Source organism: Oncorhynchus gorbuscha, linkage group LG16, assembly GCF_021184085.1.
Source record: "Oncorhynchus gorbuscha isolate QuinsamMale2020 ecotype Even-year linkage group LG16, OgorEven_v1.0, whole genome shotgun sequence".
NCBI classification, from domain to species: Eukaryota; Metazoa; Chordata; class Actinopteri; order Salmoniformes; family Salmonidae; genus Oncorhynchus; species Oncorhynchus gorbuscha.
Genome location: NC_060188.1, coordinates 14,710,298 through 14,737,534, shown reverse-complemented (window position 1 = coordinate 14,737,534; position 27,237 = coordinate 14,710,298). Strand labels below are relative to the sequence as shown.

The 27,237-nt window shown below is 41.6% G+C and overlaps 2 protein-coding genes across 2 annotated transcripts; one reads left to right on the top strand and one right to left on the bottom strand.

The window, feature by feature from the left end:
- Positions 1-3,757: 3,757 nt before the first annotated feature.
- LOC123999713 (phosphatidylcholine transfer protein-like) lies at positions 3,758-11,794 on the bottom strand. Its single transcript, XM_046305722.1, has 6 exons — positions 11,631-11,794; positions 9,360-9,477; positions 5,848-5,927; positions 5,265-5,436; positions 5,024-5,091; positions 3,758-4,477 (listed from the first exon to the last, which is right to left on the bottom strand). Exons 1-6 carry the CDS (start codon positions 11,757-11,759, stop codon positions 4,397-4,399), a joined length of 648 nt encoding a protein of 215 aa, XP_046161678.1. The 5' UTR covers positions 11,760-11,794; the 3' UTR covers positions 3,758-4,396.
- A 1,287-nt stretch (positions 11,795-13,081) lies between these two features.
- On the top strand, positions 13,082-15,853 carry LOC124000420 (transmembrane protein 100-like). The gene is made up of 2 exons (XM_046306768.1): positions 13,082-13,462; positions 14,639-15,853. The coding sequence occupies exon 2, from the start codon at positions 14,740-14,742 to the stop codon at positions 15,169-15,171; it is 432 nt and encodes a 143-aa protein (XP_046162724.1). The 5' UTR covers positions 13,082-13,462; positions 14,639-14,739; the 3' UTR covers positions 15,172-15,853.
- Positions 15,854-27,237: the final 11,384 nt, after the last annotated feature.

Below are 27,237 nucleotides of genomic sequence, written 5' to 3'. Positions count from 1 at the left end.
CACCAAAAAGGAGGTTGAAAAAATACATTTCCAAGCACAGCCATTATTGTATTACCTCTGGCAGACAGCAAGGCACCTGGGAAATCTGAGCTGACATTTAGGAGAAGCAGGAGTCCAGGACAAAAAGTACATCACTTTCTAAAGCTAATTAGCCCTGTATATTACCAATCAAAAGAACCCCCCTCTAAAATACAATGGCTAGCCAAGAAATATATTTGTCTTCCATTTGTGAAAGACTGGCAATGGAAAGAACCCTTTTGAGAACTGAATATTATTCACTCAAGAAATTCCTGTGGATAAAATGGTGCATAAAAATATAAAAGTACGGCTCTGATTTTTATCATTATTGATTTTTAGCATTACTCCCATAATTCAGTCCCACCAAAATAGAAGGGATGCATAGAAAATCATACAAAAACTCTTTCAAGATTCCAACGTCATCGACCTACTACTATCTCGTAAACGGATTCAGCTCTCTCGGCTATGACAATTCTCGACTCGTCACTTACATTGCCAGAACTGAAGTGTGCCTTTGATTACTCTATTAAAATAACTAATGCAAGCCGATGTTTTGTGGCCCATAGATGGAATTTGAATTCAGTAATGTAATCCAATTGAGATATTAATTGGATACACAAATGTGTTCCTTGTACTTCTTGATAGTCTCAGGGCTGAAAGAAGTCATGAGACAAAATTGAGACCGGACCTTCACTGCAGATTATGTTCATTCAATGTTCTACTATTCACTCCACAGACCACTAGGTGGAAGAGAAGAAGAAAGTAAATGGTCAATCTCCAGCACAGTGAAATCAGTGAGCCCTAGGCCCTACTTCACTTTCCATTGATGATTAAACAATACCCACTGGGCATAGACATCCATTCAACATCTATTTCATGTTGGCTCAATCTAATTTAATTGAAATGATGTGGAAACAACGTTGATTCAACCAGTGTGTGCCCAGTGGGTAGTGATACCATGATTGCACTTTTCTCTAACTCCTTAATAGCAAATAGCCTCCACAGACCACTAGTTGGAATAATCAATATCAAAGGCTATAGATGGCATGTTGTGTGCACTGTAGCATACTGTACATGCGCGTGGTTGAACGCCTGACAAAGTGACAACAAAACATTCCGATTTTAATAACTGGCTATATGCCAATGACTAGAAAGTTACCTGGACAGTGCTTGGAAATGTAATGGCAAAGACAAAGCTATTCTCTTTGGGGTTGATGGGAGGGCTTTCACACAAGATATCCTAGGCCTAGAGCAATGACACTAGGTGGTGATCTCATAGGAAGCCAGCACCATTTTCACTCAGGAAACATCTAGAACAATGCCCAGTTCGCTGACAGGTCAGCAGAAGTGAAACGTCAGAGAGAGGGACACAGTGAGGATGGGAGGGGAACACTCTCTGGTCTCACTCTCCACCAGTGGACTGGCAATAAACAGGAGTATAGTGACCAATAGCGGTGTGGGTAAAATCACTGGGGAAGCCAAGCCAGAAAAGAAAACTACAGTATGTGTTGTGATAATTGCGTTGTTTATTCTATAACCTGTTTGTTCATATGCCTTGCAAACGTGATACACTACATGACCAGAAGTATGTGGACAACTGCTCGTCAAACATCTCATTTCAAAATCATGGGCATTAATAAGGATTTGGTCCTCCCTTTGCTGCTATAACAGCCTCCACTCTTCTGGGAAGTCTTTCCACTAGATGTTGGAACATTGCTGCGGGGACTTGCTACCATTCAGCCACACGAGCATTTTTTAGGTCGGGCACTGATGTTGGGCGATTAGGCCTGGCTCACAGTCGGTATTCCAATTCATCCCAAAGGTGTTCGGTGGGGTTGAGGTCAGGGCTCAGTGCAGGCCAGTCAAGTTCTTCCATACCGATCTCGACAAACCATTTCTATATGGACCTCACTTTGTGCACAGGGGCCATTGTCATGCTGAAACAGGAAAGCACCTTCCCCAAACTGTTGCCACAAAGTTGGATGCACAGAATCGTCTAGAATATAATTGTATGCTGTAGAGTTAATATTTCCCTTCACTGGAACTAAGGGGCCTAGCTCGAACCATGAAAAACAGCCCCAGACCATTATTCCTCCTCCACTAAACTTTACAGTTGGCACTATGCATAGGGGCAGGTAGCGTTCTCCTGGCATCAGCCAAACACAGATTCGTCCATCAGATTGCCATATGGTGAAGTGTGATTCATCACTCCAGAGAACGTGTTTCCACTGATCCAGAGTCCAATTGCCGTGAGCTTCACACCACTCCAGCCAACGCTTGGCATTGCGCATGGTAATCTTAGGCTTGTGTACGTCTGCTCAGCCATGGAAACCCATTTCATGAAGCTCCTGACAAACAGTTATTGTGCTGACGTTGCTTCTAGAGGCAGTTTGGAACTGGGTAGTGAGTGTTGCAACCGAGGACAGACGATTTTTACCCACTATGCGTTTCAGCACTCTGTGGTCCTGTTCTGTGAGCTTTTGTGGCCTACCACTTTGCGACTGAGACGTTGTTGCTCCTAGATGTTTCCACTTCACAATAACAGCACTTACAGTTGACCGGGGCAGCTCTAGCAGGGCAGAAATTTGACGAACACTTCTTGGAAAGATGGCATCCTATGACTGTGTCAGATTGAAAGTCACTGAGCTCTTCAGTAAGGCCATTCTACTGCCAATGTTTGTCTATGGAGATTGCATGACTGTGTGCTCGATTTTATACACCTGTCAGCAACGGGTGTGGCTGAAATGGCCAAATCCACTCATTTGAAGGGGTGTCCACATACTTTTGTATATATAGTGTATATCATTATTTTATATTAAATACATCAAATGTATATATATATATATTTATTTTATTTGACCATGCTATTTAATCCAGTGTATGCCCAATTTCTTTGAGGAAAACTGCCTTGTTAAGGGGCAGAACGACAGATTTTACCTCGTTTGCTCCGGGATTCGACTTGCAGCCTTTGGGTTACTAGTCCACTTTCTCACAACTTACAGTAGGCCTATGATAATAACATCGCTTACTTACCCACCTATGTAGCCAGACAAATTCTATAGGACTCACCATACTCATCACCATCACGGTTCATGAGGTTCGGTTTTTCCGGCCTCGTGGATTCTATCCTGTCGACGAATTTTAAGATAAAAATTGAAAAGTAGGCATAGACTGCTAAACGTAGGCTAGGCTCTACCTTTTTCAGATATCAAGAAATGCCCTGTCAATTTATCTTCAATATAACTAGTATTTACAAAACACAACAGGACTTCCGGTGAGAGAATTAAATTAACAGATACAATGTATCAAATTTGAAAGGTCAAGTAAAGTATATCAACTTCATCACGCAAGATCAGGGCCGCGCGGCGTGGACATGTCATTTTTACCGCAAGGGGGAGCGCGAACCACAGGAACAGTTCATTTCATTGGTCAACGCCAAAAGTTGGAAAATACACTTTTTTTAGATATTGTGTTCGATTAAGGTGATAGTCCTGTTTTGAAAAGCGTCTACAGGTTTCAGTCAAATAATGCATGATGCAGTGCTTCATCTCAGCCGTCATTTTATTGATATGTATTAGATAGTAATACACACTGTATCACCTCCACAGAACTGGACCCCTAATTGCAACCACACAAGGATAAAGAGGTATAGGCCTAGCTCTCGAAGATTCAACATATGAATAATTAACTTAAACTATTTCATTATCGTGTTTTTGTCAATTTCAAGTATCACAACAAATCAGTGCAGGCAACTTTTAATGATAGGACAAAATATTTTTTTAATGTACATTCAAAATGTCCATTAGGGATATACATATAATTACAGCACTGCATTTCTTCCTATAGACATTAAGGTTTGGAAGTTGATTTGATTTCAGTGCTTAATCACAAGTGCAAAAATGCATATCATTCATTGACTGAACATTCATACATGAAAAAATGTAGGATTTAAAAAACAACATACATTTGACCATAACAAACAGGAAAATAAAAGGAAAAGCCATTGTAGTCAAAGAAACAGTACTCGTTAAAACAGGGGGTAGATCACTACAGATCTCATCCAAGCCCTTACTGTAGGCATGCCCAAAATACAACATTTACATAGGAGTAGGAATTCAGTACCAGATAACTTCAATTGAATTTTTTTTATTTTATACAACTAATAACTCAAATAAAGTACATGCCCCAGTCAGTACCACATCCAGCTGCAGATTACACCACCACCACCACTTTCACCTATTGACTTAGTAATAAGTCTCTAACCATACCCAAAAAAAACCACAATGGCCCTCAGACACTGTAAGTGTAGACTTTTATTGAACGATGGATTGAAAAAAACAATCCTTGTGGCTTTGATGCGACTTCCCACAAAGGACGTTCATTTCTTGTTCTTCTGGCAGTAGTTTGAGTAATTGCCACAGGCCTTCTGCATGTCTGTAAGGAAGGCAGGCACTCCGCTCTGTTGAAACACGGGGAATAGCTGCCTTTGTCAATGAACTTCATGGATAGACTAGCAGAGTAGACACACCCAAATGGGGCAACCATTGGCATCCTAACACAAAACATCTGCTTGAGATTAACAGCGTGAATAAAGCCTTCCAATTTAGATAACAGGGCATGCTTTGTGGCATTCATAACTGGCAAGTAGATATAAATGTGAGTAAACAAACCATTTTCTTAATTCTATAGTACTCCTTTATTATTACTATGAATATGTCAGCCATCCCACCAACAGAAAAGATCAGCTGCTACACTCTTAGAAAAACAGGTTCCAAAGGGGTTCTTCAGCTGTCCCCATAGAAGAACATTCTGGTTCCAGATAGGACACATTTTGGTTCCATGTAGAACCCTCTGTGTACAGGGTTCTACCTGGAACCAAAAGGGTTCTACCGGGAATCAAAAAGGGTTTTACCGGGAATCAAAAAGGGTTCTTCAAAGGGTTCTGCTATGGAAACAGCCAAAGAACCCCATTAGGTTTTTAGATAGCACTCAGGTCTGAACTCACCTTGGCTGCCCAGTTCACAAGCCAGGTTGGAATATTACCACCAGGGTTATCAAAGTAATTCATGAAGACTGAAAGGAAATAATGCAAATGTAAATGTCTGTCAATAAAAAGCAAGTGACTTCACAGACAGATCCACAACAGATTCAAGTTCAAAACTGAACAGTTTCCCCTATGGACATTTAAATTGGTACTACAGGGATGAGTTCTGATTGGATCTGGTGTACTCTAGAGTGAGCAGTACCTTTAGTGCCACAGGCACCATCACTCTCCATGGCCACAGTCTGCTTGTAGTCATTCACTCGCTGCACCCCACTCTTCTCTGGTAACAGGGACTGTGGGGAGCTCTTAGCCAGGACCACCCAGATCTTCCTGCTGTCCACGTCAACGTCCCTCCGCTCCCTGACGTACACGTACTGAGGTTTACACTGTTAAAGAAGCCTGGTAGAGATAATATGGTCTAATGTGGTCCACACCCTGTGACTGGATCAGTTACTCCTTGAGAAAATATACTGTCCCGTGTTGTCACCTAAAGAACAATACATTTCTCACGTTACTCTTAATACTATAAACCATACTTGTTTTCACTTCACCATGTTGGACCCATTGTAAATGTGAAATGGGGGAGAGAGAGGAAAGCAAGATTGAGACATTGTGGGTGGGTGAATACATAGAACAGGATTATGTGATATTCTATATGGAGTATGTATTTAGTTTTTTTTTTTAGTTAAAAAAAATCACAGGCCTATTTTTCTTTTACTGAGAAACATGATGACCTGATATCTACAGGTATTATTTATTTGGACATTTTACTTCATTAAGGATACGTCTCTGTTTGACAGAGGAAAAGGGTATTTCACCTCCCAGTAGATTGCTGAATGACCATCATTGTCCTTCTCATGCAGCTCTGCAAAAAACAAAAAGGGCACACACAAAATAAAGCAGTGCTTACATCATGAAACATCTGTCATCTATTATACTATAGGTATTATACTATAATGTCATACTATTCATTACATGATTAAATACATACATCTTCTGGAACACTTATAAAGGGGTATAGGTATTATATAGAACCAAAAGGGGTTCTTTGACTAACCCCCTTTGATACTAGGTAGAACCCTTTTGGGTTCCATGTAGAACCCCTTCCATAGAGGGTTCTACATGGAACCCCAAAAAGTTCTACCTGGGACCAAAAAGGGTTCTCATATGGGGACAACCGCAGAACCCTTTTGGAACCCTTTTTTCTAAGTGTACAGCACACATCAAGATACATGTGCAAGCAAAGACACCAACAACACTTTCAGAATACAGCATCTATCCAATCTATTGAAATGGCAATTTTATTCAACAACAAAAAGCTTGACGGCAGTCAGGAGCTGAAGCCAAGGATGTGTTTCCAATAAAAAGCCCACTCCACTCTCTCACGCAACAAGTCTCTGGGAGAGGAAAATGTGTTACTTCAGTTAGTTATCATTTCCAGGATAGCCATAACCCTGTTGTCTCTTCTTGAAAAAGGACAACAGTACAGTATTTGGAAATCCCAAAACAAGTTATGGCCAATGACTTACGATTTAAACGTGTTAACCCTCGCAAGGCTGTAGGCCCAGACGGCATCCCCAGCCGCGCCCTCAGAGCATGCGCAGACCAGCTGGCCGGTGTGTTTACGGACATATTCAATCAATCCCTATACCAGTCTGCTGTTCCCACATGCTTCAAGAGGGCCACCATTGTTCCTGTTCCCAAGAAAGCTAAGGTAACTGAGCTAAACGACTACCGCCCCGTAGCACTCACTTCCGTCATCATGAAGTGCTTTGAGAGACTAGTCAAGGACCATATCACCTCCACCCTACCTGACACCCTAGACCCACTCCAATTTGCTTACCACCCAAATAGGTCCACAGACGATGCAATCTCAACCACACTGCACACTGCCCTAACCCATCTGGACAAGAGGAATACCTATGTGAGAATGCTGTTCATCGACTACAGCTCGGCATTCAACACCATAGTACCCTCCAAGCTCGTCATCAAGCTCTGTGCAACTGGGTACTGGACTTCCTGACGGGCCGCCCCCAGGTGGTGAGGGTAGGCAACAACATCTCCACCCCGCTGATCCTCAACACTGGGGCCCCACAAGGGTGCGTTCTGAGCCCTGTCCTGTACTCCCTGTTCACCCACGACTGCGTGGCCACGCACGCCTCCAACTCAATAATCAAGTTTGCAGACGACACAGCAGTGGTCGGCTTGATTACCAACAACGATGAGACGGCCTACAGGTAGGAGGTGAGGGCCCTCGGAGTGTGGTGTCAGGAAAATAACCTCACACTCAACATCAACAAAACTAAGGAGATGATTGTGGACTTCAGGAAACAGCAGAGGGAACACCCCCCTATCCACATCGATGGAACAGTAGTGGAGAGGGTAGTAAGTTAAGTTCCTCAGCATACACATCACAGACAAACTGAATTGGTCCACAGACAGCATCGTGAAGAAGGCGCAGCAGCACCTCTTCAACCTCAGGAGGCTGAAGAAATTTGGCTTGTCACCAAAAGCACTCACAAACTTCTACAGATGCACAATCGAGAGCATCCTGGCGGGCTGTATCACCGCCTGGTACGGCAACTGCTCCGCCCACAACCGTAAAGCTCTCCAGAGGGTAGTGAGGTCTGCACAACGCATCACCGGGGGCAAACTACCTGCCCTCCAGGACACCTACACCACCCGATGTTACAGGAAGGCCATAAAGATCATCAAGGACAACAACCACCCGAGCCACTGCCTGTTCACCCCGATATCATCCAGAAGGCGAGGTCAGTACAGGTGCATCAAAGCTGGGACCGAGAGACTGAAAAACAGCTTCTATCTCAAGGCCATTAGACTGTTAAACAGCCACCACTAACATTGGGTGGCTGCTGCCAACACACTGACTCAACTCCAGCCACTTTAATAATGGGAATTGATGGGAAATTATGTAAAATATATCACTTGCCACTTTAAACAATGCTACCTAATATAATGTTTACATACCCTACATTATTCATATCATATGTATACGTATATACTGTACTCTATATCATCTACTGCATCCTTATGTAATACATGTATCACTAGCCACTTTAACTATGCCACTTTGTTTACATACTCATCTCATATGTATATACTGTACTCGATACCATCTACTGTATCTTGCCTATGCTGCTCTGTACCATCACTCATTCATATATATTTATGTACATATTCTTTATCCCCTTACACTGTGTATAAGACAGTAGTTTTGGAATTGTTAGGTTAGATTACTCGTTGTTTATTACAGCATTGTCGGAACTAGAAGCACAAGCATTTCGCTACACTCACATTAACATCTGCTAACCATGTGTATGTGACAAATAAAACTTGATTTGAAGATGGAACCTGTTGGTAATTTCTCAGTGGGTCGACGAAACAAAAAACTACATTTTCAAGATACAAGCCCTTGAAAGAACATCTTCAAGTTCCCTTGTTTGTTCACACAGTCTAGGCTTATTTAAACATTTGATTAAGCACAATAATACACAAAAGGACACAACAACATTAGCTCATGGCTATACCAGAGTGCTAAGTACCCAACTACAACATCAATAGCTACAGTCTATGGCTAAATTCAGGTGGACAGACATGTTACCTGTTGGATACTTTGGGGAGGCAAGAGAAAACAAAAGATGAGAAAAGTTATTAACTGCCAAACGGGCCCTGTGCTCTTGTTGTGATCCTCATGAAAACTGAGATAAAAGGGATTCTTGGTTATGATTGGTTTGATTGGGATAGAAAACAGGAGTGAATGGAAAAGGACAATGGAAAGGTGATGTTTCAACTATTTTGTGAATGGAAAAGGACAATGGAAAGGTGATGTTTCAACTATTTTGTGAATGGAAAAGGACAATGGAAAGGTGATGTTTCAACTATTTTGTGAATGGAAAAGGACAATGGAAAGGTGATGTTTCAACTATTTTGTGAATGGAAAAGGACAATGGAAAGGTGATGGTTTCAACTATTTTGTGAATGGAAAAGGACAATGGAAAGGTGATGGTTTCAACTATTTTGTGGAGCTCATATTTGAGATAATAAGTAAGAGTTAAAGGGGCTATACATATGAACAATAACACATGCATAAGTAAGCACCATATAAAACAAGCATTAATATGCAATACCATGTCATCAATACTCAACTAACTGACAGAATTTAGTTGCTTATGAATGTGTTATGAGTCTTATAAATGGCCCTTATTAGGGGTTGAGTGCGACAAGAGGTTTGAATGGGAAGAAAGTCGATCTAGGGAGAGTTTGCGTAACCCTTTACCTTTGACATATCCATCCCATTGTTTCCGATAGGGCAAGTCCATGTAGACATCAGCACACAGTTCTGGAGTGCAGGTGGCAAGCACTCCAAAGACTTTGTACTCATAAAGTCCAGTTTCCTGTGAACAGCATATGAAAGAAGTTCTCTCTTCCGAATATATACCACACCTACAATGTAACTAATCCCATACCACAGGGCTCTGATTATTGCCAGTTGGAGAAACATGCAACCCTCAAAAATGTGCTGGATTTGCACAGGATATTATTTCTCCAGAAACTTGAGCTGGGGATAGAGTTAGGCAGGGGGTTTAATAAAAACAAACATGCATTCTGTGAAAAGGTACTGTCTGAGCATGCGTAAAGTTCTAGACTACAATTTGGCACACCATACCCAACAGACACAGCACAAAATGCAATATTTGGCATATTTCTGAGAGTGCCATTCATCCCACTATCTCTAGCCTACAACACCATCATTAAGTTTATTGACGACACAAGAATGGTAGGCCTGATCACCGACAACGATGAGACAGCCTATAGGGAGGAGGTCAGAGACCTGGCAGTGTGATGACAGGATAACAACCTCTCTCTCAACGTGATCAAGACAAAGGAGATGATTGTGGACTACAGGAAAAGGAGGGCCGAGCACACCCCCATTCTTATCGACGGGGCTGTATTAGAGCAGGTTGAGAGCTTCAAGTTCCTTGGTGTCCACATCACCAACAAACTGTCATGGTCCAAACACACCAAGACAGTCGTGAAGAGGGCATGACAACACCTACTCCCCCTCAGAAGACTGAAAAGATTTGGCATGGGTCCTCAGATCCTCAAAAAGTCCTACAGCTGCACCATTGAGAGCATGGTTGCATGACCGCCTGGCAACTGCTCAACCTCCGAGTGCAAGGCACTACAGAGGGTAGTGTGTACGGCCCAGTGCATCACTGAGGCCAAGCTTCCTGACATCCAGGACCTCTATACCGCCTGGCGGTATCAGAGGAAGGCCAGGTGGTATCAGAGGAAGGCCAGGCGGTATCAGAGGAAGGCCCTCAAAATTGCCAAAGACTCCAGCCACCCTATTAATAGACTGTCAAAAAGTTAGGTCCAAAGGGCTTCTTAACAGCTTCTACCCCCAAGCCATAAGACTCCTGAACAGCTAACCAAATGGCTACCCAGACTATTTGCACTGACCCCCTCATCCCCCCATATTTTTACACTGCTGCTACTCTCTGTTTATTATCTATGTACAGTCACTTTACCTCTACCTACATGTACATATTACCTCAATTACCTCGACTAACCTGTGCCCCTGCACGTTGACTTTGTACCGGTACCCCCTGTGTACAGCCTCATTACTGTGATTGTTGCTCATTAATTATTTGTTATTTTCTTAATTAGTATTTCTTTATTGTTTACTTCAGTTTATTTAGTAAATACTTTCTTAACACTGCATTGTTGGTTAAGGGCTTGTAGGTAAGCATTTCACCCTAAAGTCTACATACACCTGTTGTATTCGGCACGTGACAAATAACATTTGATGATTTGATTTGTATTTTTCTTTTAAACCTAGCATAAAAATGAATCCTTGTAACTGTGTGGGCAAATATAGTCAAAATGATTGCCCTGGGGTAAGTTGAGAAAATTAAAGTGTTTCTTTCCAGGCATAATGCAAGGCATTATCGCTGGGATATGAGGTAACAGGGCCTGGCCTATGTTGAATTTTTAGGTAAACTGTTTTTTAGGTGTTAAGCCTTGTTAAAATATGCTTAAATTACTGAAATACAAAAAAGCGATCATAATTGTGTTGAATTGCGGAGGTAAATTGTGCCAAAAGGCCACTTTTTTTTGGACAAGCTACAGTATGCTTTCAAAACTAATGTTTACATTAATTCTGAATGGCTCAATTTACCACACTCTCCCCTAGCCTACTCAATCATCAATATGACGTTTAAAACACTTTAGTTGATGATAACGACTTCCGCATTTTGCCAGTGGCCTGTTGCTCGAGTCTAACGCAGGCTACTCACAAAATCTCTATGCTATTTCATGTAAATGTCCTTTTCGACGTGAAAATAATACAACGTATGAAACGTGAAAATAGTCTACGTGCGAGCACATCCAACAGATCGATGTCAGTGCGTCATTCAATCACGCCAATCGGCATAATCACAATGAATAAACTATTGCTTCGCCAGCTAACGACGCTAACCGCCGATAAGCTAACACAGCAGTTGTCACTTTCTATTCCTGTCTCAAAACATTAATTTAAATGTACCTTGTCATACAGCCGGTAGATTTTGACACCCATAGTCTCTGTGAAAAACTCCCATCCCCCCTCCAACTGAGGTTTATCTAATTCCTTCCATGCCTCCAGAAATTCCTCATCTGTAAAGTGCAGCGACATGTTTTCAAACTGTGCTCTGACATTTGATCATGTGATCTATGACTCCGTGGTGCGCTTCAGACGCCGTGCGTGCGCTGAAGTGCGTCAGTCGTTCCAGTGATATACTTAGAATCACTATCTATTTATTTTTGTGATTGAAATTGTATTTTGTATTTAAACTGTGTGTGTGTGCGTGTGGTTAATAACTATCTGCACTGTAATGTTTTTGGAATGCTCCTTTGTCTATCCCACTTCCAAATTGAAGTGCCATCCAAGGAAACATTGAATTTGGAAGCACTGACCATCTCCAATTACAATAGAGAGGAAACATAATCTGTAATGCTTTGTGTCCTGCTGGTGCCCTGTCTCAGTTGCTTGTTGATGGTTATTCTGCGGTTAACCACTCCCATTCCATTCAGAAATACCAAAACTGTAGTCTATTTCAAATATAGGATAAGCTACATCTGGTGGTTTTAATAAAATATATCAATGCCTTTAGGAACTTCCAGAGGTAGAACCGTGGATCTGTGGTTTAGCATCCTTTGCACTCTTCAGGCGATTTCAGCATTTGCATATGCCACTGATTGAAGGTAGGCCCAAATGATAATCACTCTAAAATATGTCACTCCATAAGTGCCTCTGAGGGATAGTTTAGAGATATGTCATATTACTCAAATCAGTTTTCCAGCCGGACAGTATATGGTCCAGCTAAGGGTTGTGGAAGAGCCATGATTTCCCATTGTCACTGTCTCTTTTTGGGAAGGGATTTACTGCAGGAAGGAAGAGACAAGACAACACCCCGTATCACATTACTATGTATCAAGATCTGTCTTGGGGAGCACTTGTGTTACAGGCAGTAGGCATATCCCATCCACAGGCCCTGGTGGCTGCCATTGGATCACAGGCATAGCATGGGTGTGTGACAGCATGAATTTCCAGACACATAGGTCCTATGAACCACGGTCCCAGTTTAATAGACCATATGTCAATCATCTTAGAGAGTCCCTTGTTTTAATTAAAAATAACCAAACATTAAGATATGTGCATGGATACTATTGTAGGCTCAAGTGTGTGTGTTTGTATGTTGTATGTGTTTGTATGTTTGTGTGTGTGTATATTTGTTTGTAATGATGTGATAATATTGTAATATGTCAACCGCTATAACTCATCTTCGTATTAGCCAACATCTGCTTCAAAGGCCTAATGCGCAGTTCTAGGCTATATAAATGTGTCTGAACATCCCAACAGCTGTGCTTCATTTTGGCCCTGCCTTAGTCAAAAGAGGTTAAAAGGTCCCCCTCCTCTGAAGCCAAGATAATAATAAAAACCTGTGGCCCGCTGTTGGTTCACCCCACCCCCATAGCCACCGATATTCTACAAACGTGCTTGCAATGCAAGAAGATGGCAGTCAAACAGTCGTTTTCTTACACAGGAGGAAACGCACCGGGGACATCCGATGAATGGGAGTCAAATTCCAACACAGCGTTTACGGTGCGAGCTGTAGACTGGCTGAGCGAAGTGGAGAGTGAAACTGTGTTCTGGACCTACACATTGAATCTGGTTTATAATTGAATGTACACAAAGACGGAGGGGAGTCCCACTTGTGTCGGCTTTTGAAAGTATACGGAGTTACTGGAATACAAAAGCGTATTACAGTCCATGTTTTATTCATCGATGGGCAAAAACACATTTTAAACGTTGCGGGCATGGAAAATGCGTGCAAGGTAAGTTTAAACACTTCGTTAGACACTTATCGAACATGCTGATTTTTTTCTTCATCACACAATATTCACTGTGTGTTTATCGGAAGATGGTCCACGCGTAAAACTCGATCTCTCCAACCCAAACACTTTTCCTCAAACATGATATGTTCCCTTTTATGTAATCATTATAACAACTTGAGATAACGTGTTTATATATGGTAGGTTGACTATGCATGTGGCACAGCTAAGGCTACAATATTTTCCATTACTAACTTTCTAGACACATTGAAATTCAATTCAAACATAACACCCCTTATAGCAAAACCGCATGATTTTACATGTGTAAAATCACATAATTTCACATTAAATTGTACTTGTGAAATCATGTGAAAATGTGTTTTTGTAACATTTCACATATGTAGTTTCATGTTATCTATCACATGTTGCTTTACTTGTTGTCGCATGTTATCACATTAACTTCACATACTATCACATGTGATCACATGAAAACATGTGTTTTTGGAACACTTCACATGTTCACATGTGAAATGAATGTATTTTTTCTATCAGGGACCTCATCAACAAAGGTTACTGTAATAAAGGACTAGGCCTATTACAATAAATAGGCTATAAGTTAAATATATTCCATATAGAATATCAATTGCAAAAGGTCTACAATTTTGCACTGGCCTATTAGAGTAATACATTTCTAAGATGTTATGACATGGACTAATGTTTTATAACAAGCATCTTGAATTACATTTTTATTATATTTTCTAAGTTTGCGGACATGGAGAAAGAATGACTGCTTGTGAAATTGCTGATGATTTTGAGGCTGCTCAGATTACACAGAGTAGTTTGTAATGCCATCTCCCACTCTCTCCAGGGAATGTGACAGCTTGTGCAAGGTTGAGTGGTTCTGCGTCATTCAGCCAATTTCTGACTTTGTTGGGCCAGAGGCTAGCATTGTGCAAGGAGGTTGCCTGGAGTTACTAAGTGCCAAATGAAGGCTCATGTCTTAAGCTGTCAACAATTCCGACTGAGGCCATGTGCATGCACATAATAGCTACTTAAATTATTGTTTAGGCCTATGTTATTATGTCCAGTGAGGCTACAATTGGGCAACATGTTGAGGAACATATGGATTTTGACACTCCCTTCAGTATGACATAACAAATTATATATTTCTTCACATAGATTGGGACACGCTGACAGAACAACCTCAGGATATAAAAAGTGAAGACCCATCTGTGGTTAAAGTGAGGATCCATCTGTGGTTGGAAAGAAGCAAAACTTTGATGCTGGATCCTGCGATGCCAGAGGAACCCAGTAAAGACACCATGACAGTGGCAGCAGCCCCAGAAAGAGCTGTCGTGGAGAAGGCCAACATCAATGACCACACTCCGACTGTGACTATAGTAGCTATCCCTTTGGTCACTGAAATCCAACTGAATGCGGCCACAGGTGGTGCAGAACTCTCCTGCTATCGTTGCACAGTGCCGTTTGGCGTGGTCATTCTCATTGCCGGTATCGTGGTCACTTCTGTGGCCTACAGCTTCAACTCACATGGGTCCACCATCTCCTACTTTGGGCTGGTGCTACTATCTGCTGGACTGGTGCTATTGGCGCTAAGTGCGGTATGCTGGAAGATGAGACTTGAGAGAAAGAAGGAGAGGCGGAGGGAAAGCCAAACTGCACTGGTTGCAAACCAGAGGAGCATCTTTGCATGAAGGGAAAGACTGATCATCAGGAGAGAAATAAGTCTGTGATATGTTTGGGTGGGAGAGGAAACAGAGGTAGTGATCAATTTGAAAGCGGAGTGGAGACAGCTGTATCCAGATGTTTTCATGACTGACCAACGTCTATGTGGTGAGTCGTTGCCCTGCAAAGCTTTGACCTCAGACTATCTCTAGGCTAAGCAAGTCAAAACGTCTTAGCTTTCATGAAGTTGTTGGGTTTTTAATCTGTCAAACAGACTGGTCACATCTGGGAAGCTGGGCAGACAGCCAAACTGAATGTATCAAAATTAAGACAAATTACCACTGTACAAAGCAATGGAGAGGATGTTTCCCATTAATCTACTGTTGCATCTGGTGTCTTAGATTTACTGGGAGGGATAGTGGTCTGAAAGGAGGGGGACATGGGAAAATCCAGAACAATGAATCATGTTTCATTTACCATGTTTTAGGCATAACATCTCTCATAAAGTCTGATTGTTCCTTTTCATTTCACGCAGAATTATGTTCAATTACCTGACATGGGAATATGGTACTTACAGTGAGGGGGGAAAGTATTTGATCCCCTGCTGATTTTGTATGTTTTCCCACTGACAAAGAAATGATCAGTCTATAATTTTAATGGTAGGTTTATGTGAACTGTGAGAGACAGAATAACAACAAAAAAATCTAGAAAAACGCATGTCAAAAATGTTATAAATTGATTTGCATTTTAATGAGGGAAATAAGTATTTGATCCCTCTGCTAAACTTGACTTAGTACTTGGTGGCAAAACCCTTGTTGGCAATCATAGAGGTCAGACGTTTCTTGTAGTTGGCCACCAGGTTTGCACACATCTCAGGATTGAGCCACTCCTTTGTTGCCTTGGCCATGTGTTTTGGGTCATTGTCATGCTGGAATACCCATCCACGATACATTTCCAATGCCCTGGCTGAGGGAAGGAGGTTCTCACCCAAGATTTGACGGTACATGACCCCTTCCATCGTCCCTTTGATGCGGTGAAGTTGTCCTCTCCCCTTAGCAGAAAAACACCCCCAAAGCATAATGTTTCCACATTCATGTTTGACGTTGGGGATGGTGTTCTTGGTGTCATAGGCAGCATTCCTCCTCCTCCAAACACGGCGAGTTGAGTTGATGCCAACAAGCTCCATTTTGGTCTCATCTGACCACAACACTTTCACCCAGTTGTCCTATGAATCATTCATATGTTCATTGGCAAACTTCAGAAGGGCATGTATATGTGCTTTCTTGAGCAGGGGGACCTTGCGGGCGCTGCAGGATTTCAGTCCTTCACGGCGTAGTGTGTTTCCAATTGTTTTCTTGGTGACTATGGTCCCAGCTGCCTTGAGATCATTGACAAGATCCTCCCGTGTAGTTCTGGGCTGATTCCTCACCGTTATCATGATCATTGCAACTCCACGAGGGGAGATCTTGCATGGAGCCCCAGGCCGAGGGAGATTGACAGTTCTTTTGTTTCTTCCATTTGCGAATAATCGCACCAACTTTTGTCACCTTCTCACCAAGCTGCTTGGCGATGGTCTTGTAGCCCATTCCAGCCTTGTGTAGGTCTACAATCTTGTCCCTGACACCATTGGAGAGCCCTTTGTTCTTGGCCATGGTGGAGAGTTTGGAATTGGATTGATTGCTTCTGTGGATAGGTGTCTTTTATACAGGTAACAAACTGAAATTAGGAACACTCCCTTTAAGAGTGTGCTCCTAATCTCAGATCGTTACCTGTATAAAAGACACCTGGGAGCCAGAAATCTTTCTGATTGAGAGGGGGTCAAATACTTATTTCCCTCATTAAAATGCTAATCAATTTATAACATTTTTGACATGCATTTTTCTGGATTGGTTTGTTGTTATTCTGTATCTCGTGGTTCAAATAAATCTACCATTAAAATTCTAGACGGATCATTTCTTTGTCAGTGGAGAAACGTACAAAATTAGCAGGGGATCAAATACTTTTCCCCCTGACTGTACATGTTAATATGTAATGATATATATTGGTATTATGGGGACACAAAAATGTGTTGTTTTTGTTTGATGTTTATTATCGTATTCTCTGAAACAAGTCGAGCTCAGAGATAAAGTAAATTAGATGTCACACAGTAATTATTGATAGTACCTATGATGTACCTATTATGTTATAGGTAGTATTGCATTATGAGGGAATATGATTATTGACTAAATGTAACTTACATCGAATTAACCTTTATTAAGTATTCTCTGTAAGCACTTTGTTCCACACCATGACTAACATGGTGTTCTATGTAACTATGACGACAAGATTCTTTGGAATTACTAGCATCTTGCCACAGTCTTGTTGTCACTACAGTACTTGCCAATGTCAGTAAATGTATTTCATATGTTGAGCGATATGAAATGTTCTAGTATTTTATTTCACTTTAATATAATCATTTTTATGTATGACTTCTCTGTTAACAGTACATCAATTGTTAATAGGTTATAGTGAGGTTTAATAAACTCTCATCTATATTTAAACATTTCATTTGTGTCCGTTTTCATGATCCAAAGGTTCACTATGTATGTATTCTGAAGAGAACAGCTGATATATAGGGGAGAAGTCGAAGTGTTCCATGAGACAGTCTGGCTCAGCTATTAGCTTGACATATCAAAGTAAATGATCTTTCTGTTTAACACAACCACACATGGTCTATTTCAGCTTTGGGGGTTTTTAATGACTGAATTGACATAATAGAATGTCGCTCACTTAATGTATTTGTCAAAGAAGAAAGAGTAGGGCATAACTGCTAAAAGCAGATAAGTGGTGTGACTTGAACATTCAATAGTGAATTGAAGGAAGTGTGTCTTTCTCTCCTGACGTACACCACTAAGTCCAACTCCTTATCCTGGGGTTCCATTGTGTATTCAACCTCATGCACTTGTTCTACCCTTTGTTGATTGTTTAACTGCTTTGAGGGCAGGTTTGCCTAGGATTACATTTCATTCATCTGCAGTGAATGAAATGTGTTCGTGATAAGGATAATAAATATTGTTTATTTATTATATAAATAAGTTACAGTATTAATATCTACTTAATATGTTTTTCTAATATTACAATGTATTAACTATTTGTTGTTGTTTTGTACCTCTGTCAGGATCAAATTATGTAGCTGCCAAAGGTGACATCACTGTATACTTTGACAGCTGAGAAATCACTTCCACCGTTTCTTCCACTATATAGTAAAGTCCAAATAATCTGCATAACAGTGCTCAGTTGGCCAACAGAATCAATACTTCACTCTACCTTCCAATACATACATTCCCAAAGGTAAAAGGGAGTTGAACTCTCCTGTTTGACTTGGTTTAAAATAGCACAGACTCGGAGGTATATTTATAGGCAGCATTTGCGTTGCTATGTGTCCCTGTGACACCAGACACTACAACTAAATGGTTTGCTTGCGTCAGAGGAGCACCTACAACACACTTTGTCACTTTTGAGGGCGAACCTTCCCCCACGCATAGGAAAGCTCCTTATAGGGGGAGAAAGGAGTCATTCAGACACCTGACTCTGAGACCAAATGTTAATCACTTAGTAAGATGTGTCCCTTTTCCACATGAAAGGTTACCAGCAGCTAGGGCTAAGAAGCAGTGAAGTTGGAAAAAAGGGGTGACCTGATATGGGATTTAACAGGTGCTCTCCACAACCGTACCCTCTTTCTGAATTTGGTGTACATCACTTTTTTTTGTTCCAGGGACTGCCAAGCAGATAATTATGTTTATGAATAAGACAAAAGTGAGATTGGATCAAATGATTTGAATTGAATCGAAGAAGCCCATAATGACTAGCTGTTACAAGCCAGAATGGGATGAGCACAATTAAAAGTAATGAGGCCAACATTACAGGGATCCTTTTCAGTCAGTTACCTCCAATCAATTACTTGATAAAAACAAACAGAGAAGCATGACTTAACCATAAACAGCTTGTAATAATCAAAATATGTGGTACCAGAGGAGCAAAGGGCTTATTTGTTACAGCTTCTATTTCAAATGACGTCCAATCAATCAATGAGGTCAATGTTTTATAAATATTCTTTTCATCGTTGCTTGTGAGCTCACCCTGTTATCATTAGGCTGTTAGGGCTGTTGGTGTAAAGGAAGACAAATTCTCACATTTTGTGTCTGCACACAAATAAGACTGCCCATGATCTTGTACAGTCCAGCCCAAATGGAAAAACAGCTAACCATATCCTAATAATTGTGGATTGTTCACTTGAAAACATTGTTACAAATATTCACTTCAAGAGATACTTTGCTGTTATGATATTAGAACTGGGTTTCTGATCAATGTGAAACTGTCATTTTAAGTATTCTGTGGTCAGAGCTTCTCATATGTCCGAACCATTGTAAATGGTTTTAAGTTGCTCTATGGGGGCTGGTGGGTTAAAGAGATGGAGAGTGACTGTTTAGTTGCTCTACAAGGGCTGGTGGGTTAAATAGATGGAGAGTGACTGTTTAGTTGCTCTACAAGGGCTGGTGGGTTAAAGAGATGGAGAGTGACTGTTTAATTGCTCTACAAGGGCTGGTGGGTTAAAGAGATGGAGAGTGACTGTTTAATTGCTCTACAAGGGTCTGTTGGTTAAAGAGCTGGGGAGTGACTGTTTAGTTGCTCTACAAGGGCCGGAGGGTTAAAGAGCTGGAGAGTGCGTCAGCGACCTTTCCCCTGGCGGATTGGCCCATGTCACTACTTCCTCTGTAAACTCACCCCACCTGACACTCAGTGACCATGGGCACAGGCCAGCTGATGCAGGAAACAATAGGCAGCTTGCCTGCTTATCAGACACAACCCTCCCATTTCTTGAACGTGAGCAGTTCTTTGATGGTTGTGTCAGTGGATACAACAAAAGTGGAACCTTGGCAATCAGGAGAGGGTTTTGATTAGATTGTTGCAGCAGTCGCTTGTAAGAATGCTTGCCTTCCCAAATGTTCACTGTCAGAAATATTTGCTCACTTGGCGTTTCAAACTTTTAAGCTTGTGCCTCTGCTGAATTTCAACATTGGCCCATGTTTTTGATAACTGAAAGAGCAACCACTGAAACACTGCTAAATTCCATGTATTGGTTCAGCCCTTCAAAAAAATTCCAATCTATATTTCAAGCGCCTCATCAAGCAATGTTTTCTTCCTGCTCCCTTTGAAAGGTACTAAGTGCACACCCTCCAAGATGAATAAATGGCTTATCAAAAAGTATTTCAAGGCAATAGCTAACCCCAATTTTGGTGGTAGTTACCTTAAACAAATTATTATTGTGATAGCTGGGAGAGGATATGTCACGATCTTTATAATGAGTGGACCAAGATGCAGTGTGGTATGGTTCCATCCTCTTGATTAGGTAGTGAAACTCAAAGAAAACAAGAAGACGCAAACCAAAACATGACGCTCAGGTAGTGCTCGCAGACAACTATACATAGACAAGATCCCACAAAACACAAAGGGGAAATGGCTGCCTAAATATGATCCCCAATCAGAGACAACGATAAACAGCTGCCTCTGATTGGGAACCATACCAGGCCAACATAGAAATATAAATCACCTAGATTACCCACCCTAGTCACACCCCGACCTAACCAACATAGAGAATAAAAAGCTTTCTATGGTCAGAGTGTGACAGGGTAAACATAATAATAACTTTTTATTGGAAGAAATCCAGACTACATCCATTATCCAAGAAGCACATTTTACCTTAAAAGGAACAGAAAAGCCACTATGGCATTCACAACAGTTATTTCACTGGCACTGCCCAAGACGGTCTTTTCTTTCATGCTGTGCCAACAGCTCTCAAAGAGGTGTCTGAAGTGCTGCCTGCCCGCTGCCTCTAGGGTCCTAACCCATGGCATGTCCTCATTCCCATGCACACTGGAGGTAAAGCCCTTCCTGACAAACTCAACAACTCTGAGGGATAGAGGATGCACTGGATCGCCATCAAATCTCAGTTCAACCCAAAATTTCCCACTGTTGTTTAAAAAAAATGTAATTACTGCTTTTTAAAGCCTTTTTAAAACTGTAAAGTTCTTCACCCTCTTGTATCTGGCAGTTTAACTTGAGTTTTGAATCTTGATTCACCTTGACGTGAACAACTCTCAGCAGAGTAAAATAAGTCTGAACAGCAAACAACGCAAGATCAATAGACACTGTGACGTTATTGAGTCTGGACATTGTGTAGAACCTTGGAAGGGTGGTGGGTCAGGGCCTCTAGAAACAATTATTTTTGTTTTGTATTATTTCCCTAAATTATTATTTAGACTACAGGGCTCTCTTCAGCCATAACAAAAGGCCATCTTGACTGATACAATCTTGACGATTGAAGCAGCTGCAGCTCCCCCAATGCCCAACAACGACCAACTGTTGAACTAGCACATTCATCTTCTAATCGATTGTGCTGTGTAGTATTTTACCTCTTGTCTCCTTGTCGCCAGCCACCCTTCTGTCTCTCTCCCCACAGACTTCCTAATTAAACCAAGGAGTGTACTGCTAACAGGGTTTTCCCTTTGTTTCTCTTCCCTCATCAAGACCTCTCTCAAACATAGTGAGCCTCAACCAGCTGCCTGCTGGAAAAGGGTGAAAATGATTCCCATCATGCAACAAAGACGGAAGGACGTCAAAACGACACAAAGGGAAACCACAAAAGTGACATCCTATCGTGACTGTATTGTTGACTCCGTCAAGCATGAAGATACATTTAATCCATTTGTCTGAAAAGAGGAATGAGAAAAGACATGGTCAGAGTTAGGTTTCACTGTGATACATAATACAGGATATTTGGCCGAATTCCTGTTGAACCATGGTGTATGTTGTATCTTGTGATTTACAATGCATTGCAAAAAGCTTAGAGAAACAAATAGTATGAACAAGGCAGTGACGGATATGTTATTCATGGTCAATATGTTGGCTCAATGTTGATCTTGAAAGAAGTTCTCACCCTGAAACAATCTAATCCTCGTACCCTTGTTGGAACAACAGAGGAACAATCACTCCTGTCACTGTGTAAAAGACCAGCAGGGCTGTTTCATGTCAATCTCTGACACCAACAGGAAAAAAGCGGCTTCCACAGTGTTTACCAACTCTGCCTCAGGAAATCTGTTTGTAATCTGCAAGTTCTCCTTTGAAACCAGGGATTGGGAAACAGCTGTAATTGAAGAGTTATCTATTAATCAGTGTTTATTTTTTGCACTTCCACCTTAATTAGTGTGTGTGTGTGTGTGTGTGTGTGTGTGTGTGTGTGTGTGTGTGTGTGTGTGTGTGTGTGTGTGTGTGTGTGTGTGTGTGTGTGTGTGTGTGTGTGTGTGTGTGTGTGTGTGTGTGTGTGTGTGTGTGTGTGTGTGTGTGTGTGTGTGTGTGTGTGTGTGTGTGTGTGTGTGTGCGAACACGTGCGTGTGTGCATGCATGTATGCAAATGCTCATTACAGAAGTATTTGAGAAAAATACACAATGCAGATTAAAACTGCACCCCCTCATTGATCAAATAATAGACAATATGCCAAAGTACATGTGTTGCAAAAGGACATATATTTTTACATCACAAAACAGTGGATAAAAACTCAATGATTAATATGTCTCCTGTGTCTAGAATATCAGTTTACTGTAAAGAAACATTGTGGACAGTGAGTTAATGCTGGAAGACCTCAAGTGCAATTGGTTAGACTGCAATAATACATGCAAGGTGTTCACTCTTTCCAGTACCATATTCTTGTATGTGTGCCAAGAAACATCTTGGCAAGCATGGCCAGTCTTTTTCCCCTAAGTAAATTAACTAAATAATTGGAATGGTTTAGGGAGGAAATGACAAGGTGTGTCTGACACAGCTGCAGAGGTCATTTAACAAACACAATGATGTCATGGGAAGTAGCTTCTTCACAGCACTTGGTTTCCTTTCATCTGAACAGCTGAGCTACTTTGTAAAAGGTTGGATTTTCCTCTATAGGCGTTCAAAAACTCCATTGCATAGATCTTTTTGAATGGTAAGTAGAAACTTCTACTTCTGCTGTTGGTTAGGTTACCAGGTTAGGTTATTCCTCAACAGATAAACTAATACAGTTATGATATAAATGTATTGATCTTTGGGGGAAAATGAAAAAATGTCGAGGGAATAATCTAAACGCTTCATCCTTGAATGCATTAATGGAGACCAAGACAGAAATATATATTTATTTACCTTCTTCTGCCCTTATGTAACATGAAGTGAAAGCCCAGAGGCTCTCCTATTTGCCACGCTCTGTCAGGTAACTTTCACACCTAGAAGCTATGGCCCCATAAACCAGCTTGGGAGCCTAGGACTTGGTCAGACCTGGTCACACAGAGCACAACAAGGGAATGTGGCCCAGCTGGGAGTAGTGGGACCCTAGCTCCAAGCACCATCTAATCTTGAACAAGTGTGAATAGGTTACTGTGGGAATCACTGGGGGAGAGTTTAATGTGGTCTCGGGGTGTAAATCGGCATGCTTTTAATCAGCTCTGGACGTTCTTCTGAGCGCTGCCTAGGGAAGAAGCATTTCTGATGACGTATGCAGGACAATGGAGAGGGGACACAGTCAGGGCATCTGTTTTGTAGTGCCCCAATGACTTATTAATGTGGCCAATGGGACCCACGTATAAATCTGAGCTCTTCTGGAGCTGCAAGGCGAAAGAGTCTCTTTGATGCTAAGTGAGATTTAAAGCAAATAAAACAAGTCAACAATGCATTAGACGGAGAAAGAAAACCCTTCGACAGCTCTCTGTCCTCCTGAGTATGTAGAACATTGCTATAGGTTGCAATGTGTTCTGAGACATATGGCCAGAGAAGAGTGTTACGAAGGATTACACAGGCTTCATATAGAGTAAAACAGTTAATTGAAATCCTATTACTCCATATTACATACAGTACATATCTAGGTAGGCTACAGATGAAGGATCTTAATTTGAGCCAGTTTACTACAGCAGTAAAATAAATCTGAAGGAACAGGAAACGTGCATTATAATGTGTGGATTATAATTAATGTAAATGTTTTGTAGGGGTTGATACATTTTCTGTTAGGGAAAATCATGCATATAAAGTCTGATATTTTCAAGTGGAAATGACAAACTTTAGAATCCTTTTAAAACCTTGAATACACTACAGTTTGCATTTCCTCATGTGCAGGAAAATTCTCAGCAAAAAAAGAGTGATCAAATTAAAATCCTACAGCTGTAAGTTAGTGCTGTCTAAAAACCATTTCAATGATTGATGTGGTGTTTCGGTAAGGGTCTTTACATGTGTCACATACTCTCTGTGCGGTTTAACACCACTGTAAAAGCACTCCTCTCCCAGGCTGGGTTTTAAATGTAAGTCACATGGTACACAGACGGGTCGTGCTTTGTGGGGTCCTTGACTAGAGGAAGCCATGAGCTCTGGGAGGAGCAGGTTCCCACACCCAGAAGAAGAGACGGAGGACAGGCTAACACAAACAGTCCGCCTTTCAGGAAGGAAAAGGCTCCCTTTAGGCCTTTATCAGATCTGTGAGCGCCTCAGTCCGCCAGTCGCCCGCCAGCTGCTGTCCCCCCGAGAGGTACGGTTCCACCCTGGTCCAATTTAATGGTCCCTTTACTCTGAAATAATCAGTCATCATAATGCACCACTAATATATCAGGCTAGCTGCTAGGTCACTCCCTTATTTGGGTCTGAGGACACAGTGCATACAGAGGTAAAGTGTGGAACTAGTCAACTAGTCAACATTTCAAGAATGCAGGCTAATGGCAACACTATCAGATAGGGCTAGACCGGCAGTGCAATGTGTGATGACCTGTGCACGGTGGTCTACACCCCCTAACACATGTTCAGGAAGGTCTGGCCAACGGGATACAGCAATGTGGTAACAATTACTATAGACTGAACAAAATAACTGATGTGTGGGTAAGTTAGGTTTACCACACCACACATGGATTCCTTCCCGTTCAGGTCTAATTTCCTGATCAAACAAGTTATACTTTTCATAAAATCAATTCTGAAGGAAATAAACACAACACGAAACAAATCCTCAACCTCCTGGTTCCTCAGTCTAGATCCCCTCTACTCTCGGTGCCCATGGACCAGTATGTCTCTCCTGTGGTATTCGTACACATTGCGGCCGAACAGGAGCTGCCCTCAGCTGTCTTTTGATTGCATAACCCTGCCTCTTTGCTTACCTCATGGAACATCTCTGGAGTAACTCATGGAGACTGAAGACACAAAGAACAGGGACACGTTCACAACATCTGCTGGCTTCAGCACCTCATGACTGTGTATGCCGCTTGGACAACTCCGAGTGAGTAATAGTTCCCTTATGTCCAGTAAAGGGGGCTGTGTCTATGTTGATCTTTTTTCTAAACTTATTAAACCCTTATGAAAAGGAACCGGATGTGGAATGGTATATTTAATGGGGGAAGGAAACTTTGACGCTTCAGTTTAGTTCAAACTTTCAGCAACAAATGTTTTCTTGGTTGACTCCTCCATTTTTTTAGATAGAAACAGCTCTCAGCAACAGTCATGTAGGATAGGGACTGTGAGTAGATGATATCCCACTAACGTCATAGGGAAACCTTTGCCACATCGAGGAGGTCTTGATTTGATGGGTTTTTGCAAGAAATTGATACGCTAACGCATTACAAAATTAGTACTCTGGTTTTTTAAAAATTATTTTAAAAAGCCTGGGCCTGAAACTTCTGCAATTTGTTTTTACTGGCATGGCTAAACTCTCCAAACTTGTATAAAATATATCTTACATTTGTTAGTAGTAGAAAAAACACAGTGTACTCCAGTGTCCACCGATTGAATATCATTATTACCAGATCTGTAAAACAGAGCATTTAAACCTCAAATGTTAACATGCTTCCTTTTGATTCATGTCAGTTAAGTTGTAACAACTTTCTACATTTGGCACACCCTCATGGTTGCCCACAGAGACACCATGGCAACAAAGACAAGAGTGCTTGAATACATACATATCAAGACAAAGATCTATGCTGTTCAGTATTTGAACGTGAAGCTAGTATAGGCGAGAAAAGCTCTTGGGGCCCTGTAGTGACGATTTATCACATTGTGTTGGATTGCAGAGAGGGAGGGACCTTTTGAATGTGTGTATGCCTTGTAACTCATTTGTTGTGAACTTGGAGGGGTGAGGGAGGGGGGTCAGGATATGTCTGATGGAGGGAGGGACACCACCAAGTATTAGTGGCATGCTGGGGAAATAAACAAACATTGAGCAGAGTTGTGTCTCTTTCCCTTGGAGGTAAAGTCTTTGTGCTCTAGCAGAAAGTGAGGCTTTTGTTAACAGAAAAGTCAAAGAAAATACTAACTCCCCTAGCGCCCTCAGACATCTACACACAGAAAGGCTCCATCCAGACAGAGACGACAGATGGGAAGGCCCAAGGCCCTCCGGGAGGTTTCTCTACATATCCTTTCTCCCCAGCTCTCTCAGGGCGTCTGTCTACTTCCAGTCCCGTGGAGACGGCTGGACACCCTGGCACCAGGTCTGGAGCTGGGAAAGATTGCCGGCCCAGATATAAACAGGAGAGAGACCCCACCCATGGGCATGGGACAGACAGACAAACCTGACATATCCTCTCCTGTAATCACTTCCAAAGAACTCAACAAAGACATCCCTCAGGTTTTCCTTCAACCCAATGTCAATGTGCTATTTTTTGGTTAGTAATCTTGAAAATTAAGCTATATGGATTGCCATGCACAAAGTCATCTTATTGATTCTGCAAAGACCTTACCAATATTAATCCATTCCCACAATGTCATCTCATTGCCAAAATTGACCATTTTCCAGAAGGAAATTCTGGCCTCCAAAAATAAGGTTGGAGGCCTTGAGGATGTTTGCTAAAAAAAATGCAGATTGAAAATGTTCTGCATTTCAATCCACAAAGAGACAGGCTGACTGTATTAATGCTGAGGCCTCCACACAAGGGCGTAGCCTTTTCCAGATGCTCATTTTGGGAATTTGACCAGATTAACAAGTGATGACGAACTGACTGACGTACAGAGGACTGTCAGAGGACATGGTTGCTCAATGAGGACTTTTTACTCAAAGACAGAGAAGGCA

Coding starts and splice junctions, on each gene's coding strand:
- LOC123999713 (XM_046305722.1), bottom strand. CDS start 11,759: ATGTCGCTGCACTTTACAGATGAGGAATTTCTGGAGGCATGGAAGGAA. Junction 5,437..5,847: donor TTCCTCTGTCAAACAGAGAC/GTATCCTTAATG, acceptor TGTAAACCTCAG/TACGTGTACGTCAGGGAGCG. Junction 5,092..5,264: donor TGGTGCCTGTGGCACTAAAG/GTACTGCTCACT, acceptor ATTTCCTTTCAG/TCTTCATGAATTACTTTGAT.
- LOC124000420 (XM_046306768.1), top strand. CDS start 14,740: ATGCTGGATCCTGCGATGCCAGAGGAACCCAGTAAAGACACCATGACA.